This window comes from Benincasa hispida, chromosome 7, assembly GCF_009727055.1.
Source record: "Benincasa hispida cultivar B227 chromosome 7, ASM972705v1, whole genome shotgun sequence".
NCBI classification, from domain to species: Eukaryota; Viridiplantae; Streptophyta; class Magnoliopsida; order Cucurbitales; family Cucurbitaceae; genus Benincasa; species Benincasa hispida.
Window position 1 is genome coordinate 37,108,726 of NC_052355.1, and position 9,606 is coordinate 37,118,331.

The 9,606-nt window shown below is 34.9% G+C and overlaps 2 protein-coding genes across 3 annotated transcripts; one reads left to right on the top strand and one right to left on the bottom strand.

Annotated features, from left to right (window-relative positions):
- The first annotated feature begins 797 nt into the window (after positions 1-797).
- On the top strand, positions 798-3,059 carry LOC120081398. 2 transcript variants are annotated; one of them, XM_039036231.1, is made up of 7 exons: positions 798-958; positions 1,052-1,144; positions 1,787-1,885; positions 2,213-2,243; positions 2,350-2,376; positions 2,453-2,585; positions 2,666-3,059. In XM_039036231.1, exons 1-7 carry the CDS (start codon positions 893-895, stop codon positions 2,718-2,720), a joined length of 504 nt encoding a protein of 167 aa, XP_038892159.1. In that variant the 5' UTR covers positions 798-892; the 3' UTR covers positions 2,721-3,059. The 2 variants fall into 2 exon arrangements, with proteins under 2 accessions (XP_038892159.1, XP_038892160.1); XM_039036232.1 differs by lacking the exon at positions 1,787-1,885 and having other exon boundaries at positions 2,666-2,997.
- Positions 3,060-3,288: 229 nt separating this feature from the next.
- Positions 3,289-8,529, bottom strand: LOC120081396 (tricalbin-3-like). Its single transcript, XM_039036230.1, has 8 exons — positions 7,439-8,529; positions 6,765-7,006; positions 6,475-6,493; positions 5,767-5,972; positions 5,477-5,586; positions 5,230-5,328; positions 3,767-4,232; positions 3,289-3,681 (listed from the first exon to the last, which is right to left on the bottom strand). The coding sequence occupies exons 1-8, from the start codon at positions 8,266-8,268 to the stop codon at positions 3,593-3,595; spliced, it is 2,061 nt and encodes a 686-aa protein (XP_038892158.1). The 5' UTR covers positions 8,269-8,529; the 3' UTR covers positions 3,289-3,592.
- Between the last annotated feature and the right edge of the window lie 1,077 nt (positions 8,530-9,606).

Genomic DNA, 9,606 nt, shown 5'->3' on the forward strand with positions numbered 1-9,606 from the left:
CCCAATAGGAGTCGAGATTGTGTGAACGGAGTGTGTCTCGTGCCCTATCGAGCTCGAGTCCCAGAAGGAGTGCCTTCAGTAAAATTTTATCTCAAAGTAATGTTCTTCAAATATGAAATTACATCATTACAGAAAAATTAAAATTTTTGAATTCATAACCCAAATGCATCAAATTACATGTGTATCAATACTATTAGGTTACTCTTGAATAATTTTTTTTTCCGAAAAATTGGAAATTGCGTTGAGGTTGTTGAAACTATCGAAAAATTAAGGTTTAGAAAATTTAGAATCTCATAATTTGTAGAATTGGAAGGTAGGTAAACTAAGATGATTATGAATAGGGAATTTGAACAAGATTTGTGAAAGATTACATATAAGAACTTCATCTTGATAGTTTATACATGCAATAAAAAGAAATTCAATTTATATTTACTCGATATAAAGGACTAAGAAAAACTTATATAACAAGTTATCAAGAAAGATGTTAATCGTAAAAGATGAAGGACGCGTTTGGATTGACTAGTGAAAAAAATATATTTTTTTTAAGAAAATCATTTTTATTTAAACTCTTTGGATGAAAATAGTTTATAATATTGTTTAAAAACTATTTCGAATAGTTGTTAAATACTTTATTTTTTTAAAATAAATTATTTTCAAAATTAAAGTCTCGAAAAGTAAACTAAACACACACGAAAACATTTTAGATTTGTTTCCGAAACACACACGAAAACATTTTAGATTTGTTTCCGATAATTTTCCGCGCTACCAATAGCTTTTGGGCCCAACTGAAAGCTTGTAATTGGGCTATGGGAGGTCGTTCATTAGTGTTATCAGGCGGGACCGGTGGCTCAGCTGGACGTGGAAGAAGGGGAGGCCACGAAGAAACTGAGAAATGCAGGGCGATGAAGCCAGAATCTTGCTTGGCTTCTCTCCGGGTTCTCGCCCGTCTTCTTCCCAGGTGCGGCTGCCGCATTGACTCTCTATTTCAATTCTGATCTCCAACGTTAGTATGAATTGATTTTCATGATGTTCCATTGATCGGCAATTGCAGGTTAAAGAAGCTTACAAGAGGAAGGTATGGGATACTCATCCTGACCTGTTCCCGCCTCACGAAAAGCCTCACGCCGAGTCCAAATTCAAACTGGTAACAACTCTACTTCACAATTTTCCGATGTGGCCGATATTGCTTTTATCCGCTTTGTCCATGGATTTTGCCCAATTTTTTTTTTTTTTTTTTTTAAAAAGTTTTGATTTCTTTTTAACTTCGGAATTTTCCCATTATCTAAAGAAAAATAGCTCCACTCATCCTTGTATACCTATCCAATTGTTAATCATAAATTGCGGCAAATTTTTCTTTTTTTAAATGCAGAATACGTTCCAGACACCTATCTTTATGGGACAAATCTTTCTTACATGTTTCTTTAAATATTTTAATTCTTCTTTTGTATGTGTGTCTTGGATGCAGCGAATATTGCTCTTAAAAAATATAGTTTTTTCTTTTTTCACTGTGATTGATGGATGCATTTAGATAGGCTCTTATCAAAATCTCTTTAATGGTAAACACTAGTGATGAATAACTTCATCTTCTCTGTTTTTTTTTTTTTTTTTTTTTTTTTTTTTTATATATATTTATCGAGAATTCTATCACTCCAAATGTAAACTTACTTGATTTCAACTTATCAGCTTCAAACTTCATAACTCAATTCAATGCACTGAATACTTCTTAATTTTACTTTTTTTCCCCTCTCTTCCTCTTCTCGATTTTCTCCTTCTCCATTTTTTCTAGTGTAGAGGTGTTGCAAACTATAAAGGATCGGAGTGGTCAGCGTTAGATGTGAGGGGTTGTTGGAAAGCAATAGAGCCGATCAAAGCACCGGGTGTGTGGGTGAGCATTTCAAAGACGAAAGAGATCGAGATGGGTTAGCGTTAGATGTGTTCTTGACGAGAGGAGACCGAGAGTGAAAGCTAGAAATCTAATCTATGCGTGCGATATTCTGAATCTGCGTGTCCGATGTATATCCTCATAAGGGCAAAAATCTTAAAATTTAGCAAGTAGGTCAAAACTGAACCATTTCGGCCCAATATTATGAGTTACCTAAGAAACATGATAACTTTTCATTTATAAAATTAATACGTGAATGTGCTTGCTAGTCATTATAATGCCTTCTTTTTTGCGACTCCAAGGAGTTAAACATAGTATTATGTGCTGCAGATTTCCGAAGCTTATTCGTGCCTCCTAACTGGTAATTCTCTACAACCTACCAAAGCACGCAGAGATGCTAAATTTCATGCCCACAAAAAGCTAATTCCAAGTTGCTTATAATCTAATCAGCTTCTTAATCTTTGCAGGTGCCAGAAATGGAGATTCACATTCAGGTAATGCATATACAAATCCTTCGTAGTTTTGTTGTTAGCCCATCCAGAATATGATTTGATGAGAAATTCTGAACAGCTACATATGAACGGGTTGTTAAAAGGGGGGTTCCTGTTTCACATGGAGGAAGAAGAAACCATGCCTTAATCAAGCTTCCTTTTCTGTTACTGATTCTGGGGACCGTGTCACTTGGAGGATTTAATGTTTCCAGGTCAGTTTTTAAGCATCAACATGTTATGACTTGTTAAAGAATTCCAGAGTTTGTTTTAAGGAGTTGCTTGCTCTTTTCAGGGCTTACAAGAAGCAGAAGGAAATGTATCCTTCTCACAATCCTTTTCTTCCTTAGAGGCCAAGAAGAAGAAAGCAAGAATCTCTGATGTTTGTTGCTGAAATGTGTGAAGATAGGAAAGTTTGCCTCCTGCTATCGGAAGGAAAGGAAGAAACTAGGAAAAGATGATGGGTGCCAAATACTGCATGGCCAAGAGTGTAAATCGGTTAGCGCTTTCTACCTATATAATCTAAATAAATAGATTCAATTATATAATTGTCCAGACTTTCCTATTTTTTGTTTGAATAGTTGAGTGGACTATTATTTTATACAAAATATAACCGTTTGGCACAAATCTTCTTGTAAAATTAAAAAAATTTGTTCCCTTCATATACGAAAATAAGAATTGACAAGAAACTCCGCACTGAGTGAGAATTTCTAGAAATAAACTAGTTTTTTTTTATAAGTACATGAAATCACGAACAAAATAATTTTTACAAATTTATCATCTTAAATACTAAACAATATATATGATGTATATTTACATTTTTAAAATACGAATACCAACATAATGTTAACAAGGAAAGAAATGTTTCAAAATTTTGAAATAATGGTGAAAAGATTAAAGAGGTCCAACTATGAGCAATTAAAGAAATAATTTAAAATCTAAGATATTTATGAGATATACATTGTACAAAAGGCTTTCCGTGTAAAAATCTCAAATTAGGTTATTATAATACAAAGTCAAAATTGGTATGCCGCCAACAGAATATTGCTCCATTTGGCGACTTATATACAAACTGAACAAGAGTTAGGTTGATTGATTCTGTCATTGTTCAACTCAATGTGAATGGGTGAGTGATATACTCGACTCAAGTCATCCAAGGGTTTCTTGCTCTATGATGCAAAATAGCTGATGGGTATGGTAGTCTTGAGAGTTCGTCATAAAATCATGGATTGAAGAAACTCGAACCACCAATGTTGATAGCAATGAGCACAGAGATACTTGTGATCACGGCAAGCCAAAACAATGCCGATTCTGTCGAAAACATGTATTAGATTACAAACAAAACATCACATAAAAAAAAATATAAACGTGATTGATAACTAGACAGCAATATTACCGGCTAAACCTCCAGCTCCCTTACTAGAAACCATGGATTTGTTGTCGGCAGCTGCATCACGAGATCTCGACTTCATTGTCCCTAAGCTAGGAGAAATGGTGGCATCATTCTGAATCTTTGTATTCAATGCATCGGATGCCACTATCCCCTGAAATTCTTCGCTTACTATCAAAGCTGCTAGAACATCCATAAATGTTTCCTTATCGGTTGTTTTCGCTGCATCGTTTTCACTCTCCTCATAAGCACCGTTTGGTTCATCAGAATCAGATGACTCATCGTCGTCTGAAATATCTATATCCAAGGCATCTGATGCAGCCTTGTCGTCCTCCTCGTCCTCAACATATGCTTTGTATGTCAATCTCACTAGTACTTCTCCAGAAGACCTGTTTCTAAAGAGTCCCCAGCCTCCCCCCAAAACAACGATTCTATCTGTTGGTACGGTATCTTGAAGAGAACCAATGTCAACCTGTATGTTTTGTACGAACAAGGTAAGAATACACAAAAAGCAGCAGTACGAACAAGGTAAGAATACACAAAAAGCAGCCAAAACAGACTCCGCCTTTGGCACAAGTTTAACAAATGCAGAAACAGACTTTACCTTTGGCACTAGCCCGTTAATGAAGTAAATCTTTGTATAAACGATGATCTAATCTAGTCACTATCATTTTTTTTTAATATTCATGAGTATCAGGACCAATTTACGAGCACCTCGACTAAACTCCCGGGATAACCTGCCTGACCCAACAATATTTGAGTATAAAAAAACCCGTAGATATTAAACCCTATCTAATCACTAGCATGTTGATGAAGTTGTGCTTCAAGATGCGACTTCTGCCACCTTCAAGATGAAGTAATGAGGTCAGGCCGTTTAGCTTTCTCTTCAGAAAATATGGAATCTCACCAATAACATTGCCAGAGCTTTTGCTACCACAGGGTTCAGAAATTGATCTCTTTAACAAGATCCCCAAAGTCAATCTTCTCTATTAACTTATACGCTATTCTATATGATTTTCACGTGATTGCACTAGCAAACACTTCGCACAAAGAATGCTGGTAATACAAGATATTCAAGGTTATTTAGCAACTCTATTTCTATCCAAGAGCTGAGTATAAAAATCTAGTCAGAACATTAAGCTGACAAATAAGCTAATGATTCCCCCAACTTATATTCTAAACGTTGCAAACTCAAATAAGAAGAAAATCCCGCCAACTTTTGGAATTTAAACAAGACTAAACCAACTTGGGAAATGACCAAATATACATATATAGTTCAGCAGTTTTAGTCCTTGATTAAGTTTGCACAGTTACATAAGAGAAATAAAGATAGGATGGGACAGTAATGGTTCATGGATAGAGAAACATCGCAGGGTTTCACTAGTTTTAACTTGCCCTTCGACGAATCGGCAATACCATACGTATTTCAAAATCTAACTATCATAAGTGTACAGAAAAAGATAAGTTACCTCTGCGTTGCCAATAGTCAAATCCGCAAATCCAAGAGAGTCTTTCACTTGGATATACAATTTTTGTTTCCTAGGATTTGCGACAAGCATATGAAAATCCTGCCAATAATCCCAATGCCAATACACGTGAGTACACAAAAGAGATTGAATACTCCAAATGAAACCGAAAATAACCAAAGAGCATTTTAACCAATATTGTTCATTGAACATATTGACCAGTAAAACAAAATTCAGAAATGAGCTTCACCTGATTCCAGATTGGCTCACCAGGTGGTCCAATTACAGTGGTTTGGCTGTTCTTTTTGCTGCGTATTACTTGGTCGCCCAAGCTTAAAATGACGTACGGGTCTGTTTTTCCTGAGAGGAACAGAGATTTATGAATAACATACAGGATCATAAATTTATGGAAATAAATAGTTACTATCTACAGTTAATTAGATGCTAACTTTCTGAAAGCAAAGTGCCAGTGTCACAAGATCACAATAATGTTGATAAGCACCACAACTACTAGACAGGATAATAGATAAAACAACATACCATAAAACAAATAAGATAGCTTCCGAGCATCTACAAGGGTTACTGAAAGTTCCCCAACAGAATCATTATTTCCTTCCTGCATGTCACCTGATTTAACCTCATCTGGAACGGGTCCAACTGCTTTTCCTTTTTGGAAATCTAGAACTATCTTCTTCGGACGTACAAATAATTTAGGTAAGTCCTCAGTGAGAAGTTTTGTCAAAAACCTATGCAGACATAATACAGAAGCAGGTCAGAGGACAAATAAATGGAAGAAAATCAAGCCTAAAGTTGACTAGAACAATTATCAGCTATATGAGCAAATTATGCCATGAACTACCACCACAAAATGATGACACTTAATAAACTGATTCCGAACAAAAGAACTTGATATATATTTTTTTTTTTTTAGAATACTTGGGCATTACTTCATTATACAGTCCTAGAGAACTAATTCTTTTTAAGCGTACTTGGGCATTACTTCATAATATGATCCTTAAAAGTCGAAATAAAAGGATTCAACAATCGCATTCTTCTTTACTAGTTTACAAACTATTGCCAAGGAATTCAGACTCATTAGCACACACAATTCTTGAATTGAACATGAACTAAAAAAATTTTATCATATAGAAGCCAGCAAAGCTAACGTGGGAAGGATTGTCTCTATTTCTTCCTTGAGCTAACCAACTTATATAGCAACTATTCAACAGTTAAGATTAATCAACTTACATGGAGAGAACAGGAATGGCTGATGTCGTACCAAGCGTGCAGCAAAATGATGGAAAGACAGAGAAAAGTCCATCAGCATCCAAAGGTCAAAATTTAAAGCAAATAAAATTATCATCAAGAAATGAATGTAACCTCCACAAGCATGCTTACTAAAAACATAAGAGAAACATAAAGAAGAACATGAAAGTAAACCCAGTTTCATGCTTCCTTGCCAAACCTCACCATGACTTCCTTGCAGTGACTAACAATGAAATGTAATTCGTTATCAAAGTCAAGAAACTACCACATACCCATTAAATTGAACAAGCGGAATGGTGACAACTCAAATTTGATCTTTGGTAGTGAAACAAATGCCCATGAAACGGCACCTACCCAAGGTTCAGTTGGAATAAGCCGCAACTTGACCCATAATTCACCATCTATGTCAAAATCTCGGACACCAACTGGAACAGAAATGGGGATGATGCCAAATTTTAGTGAAAGCATTAATAACATACGAGCACCGCCAGTATACCGCAGACCAATTTGGTACCTGAAGAACATTGAACAGATACGACTAATGTAATACTGTAATTCTAATGATTAAAGAAAAGAAACGAAATGTACCCAACTTGAACATAGCTAAGAAAAACAGAAAAAGTAAACAATAGAAAAATCGACATGGAGATTTACATGGTTCTAGGTTACGTATATCTGTAGTACCAAAGAGAAATAAAAAGGCACAGTAGAGTTAAAGAGAATTTATATATAGTGCACCCCACTAAACCCTAAGGCTGGATTCATAAATAATTCAAGGCATTCCAACATATTGGTTGAACTAAAAAAGAAACGAATCTGAACAACAATAACGACTGAATAAATTCATGGAACTTCATAGCGAGTAAACATTGCAGGAAGGTATTCAATCTCAATCAGTATACCAGAGAGTACGTAAAGCTTGAAAGATGAGTTCAAAATAACTTACTGCAAATCGTTGGCTCGACGGGATGTTCTCCTCTCAACATTCCTAACTGACAATGGTTCTTCCCCCAATGAAAACTGCTTGATTTCCACTCTCTCCACATAATCAGGTTTCTTCAAATTATCAATAACAGGTTGCAACAACCCAACAAGCCAATCCTCAATACCAGGTCGATAAACTTTCCACAATTTACCCAACACCATATTCACCCACTCCACCGATTCCTTCCTTTGTAAATCCTTCTCCAAAAACGAAGAGAAACTAGTAGGCACCTGAGGCCATGTACCACGACGCCCATCATCATTTCTGGATTTACTTCTCTTCCTAAATGTCCATAACTTGTCAAAAGCAACTCCAACAAAGAAAAAGAAGACGAAAAGTCCAACAATGTTTCGATTAATAGGCGGCGAAGGGATAGGGTGAATGACTCCCAGTTGAGTTCTTAACTTATCAACAATAGGATCCTCTTGGAAACCAGTAAAATTCGACCCCACTTGCACAGAAGAAGACTCTTCCTGAGAGAATTCTTCCCCTTCCAATTCATTACTAATACGCTTAACTACAAAATTTCTAGCACCCCTTCTCGCGGAAGTTGCAAATTCTAGATTGAAGTTGCGAGTAACGCCATCGGGAGAAAGGGAACAAACCAAGAACCATTTTCTTCGGAAATTGAGAGCAGCTGAAAAGGGTTTTCTCGATTTCCTTAAAGAAGTTGGAGAAAGGGAATTGCGAGGTGGGTGAGAAGGGGAGAAAGCAGTGGAGTTATTACATGGGCAATGTTGAGAAAAGGAATTAGAGAAATCAAAGCTCGGAAATGGAAAGTGTGTAATCATTTAGATACAGAGAAGAATGGAGATGAGAAATCATAAGGAAACAATGAACCACAAGCTCAATCTGTGAAGGAAATGGAAGGGATTGAGAATGGAAATGGGGAAAAATAGTGAAAAGAAATTCTGGGTTGTTGCTGATGACATGAAATCTTTCCCATGAAGCAGGAAAAGAGAAGGAAAGGAAAGAAGGGATTATGGGGCGGAGGCTCGGGCTTTTGCTTGGAGGCCTCAGCCTCAGAAAATGGAAGACTGATAATATAGAGAATAGCGATCAATTGCTTGTTAATTTATTTGGAAATGCCACGTGGACTGGACGGAGCCGACGCGGCATCATCTACGGTCTTCGTCTCCTTATATCATATTTTCTGTAATCCTTTTTCTCCTTCCCACCCCTTCAATAGCACGACGTCGTTTTCTTTCCTTTTTCTTCTTCTTCCGGTCTTGCTTTTCTTTTTCTTCCATTTACATTAAATATTAAAAATAAATAAATAAAAATACATTAATGGTCCTTTGAGTTTGATTTCAATTTATTTTTTAAGTGTATAAAATATTACAATTTTATTGAGTTTTATTTTAATTTCTTAGGATTCATGATTTACCTTTTTAATTTGGATGTTTCACTGAAGACACACTTTTAAGTTTTTAATGGGTATCTATTAATTTATCTAAAAAAAATTAAAAGAATTATAATTGATTAATTTTATTATTTTACCGGCATGAAATTGAGACTAAAAGTATAAATGTAAAATGTAAGAAATTAAATTGAAACAAACTAAAAATTTAAAGAATAAGGCCTTTATGTGGTAACTATTTTATTTTTTGTTTTTTGTTTTTGAAATTAAGTTGACACTACTTTCACTTCCAAATTTTTTTTATTTATTATCTACTTTTTAGCAATGGTTTAAAAAACAAGTCAAAATTTGAAGACTAACAAAATAGCTTTTAAAATTTTATTTTTATTTTTGGAATTTGGCTAAGAAGTCAACCATTATATTTAATAAAGCTACAAATCATTGTAAGAAATGTAAAGAATAAGCTTAATTTTCAAAAACAAAATATTACCAAATGAAGCTTAAAAGTTTTTTAACACATTTTGAAATCTAGAAACTAAATTGAAATCAAACTCAAAATGATTAAAAATATAACATTACAAAACCTAATGACCAAATACAAATTAGATCCAAGACCTATGGACAAAAAAATGATATATATATTTTAACAAGCCGGTTAAAAAAATAATCCTATCTAATTAACATAGTCTCTGATCTTGATCAGAGGTTCAATCTTCATCTTATTTATTACAAAAACTTTTTTTCCAAAAAGAAAAGGGGAAAGGCAATT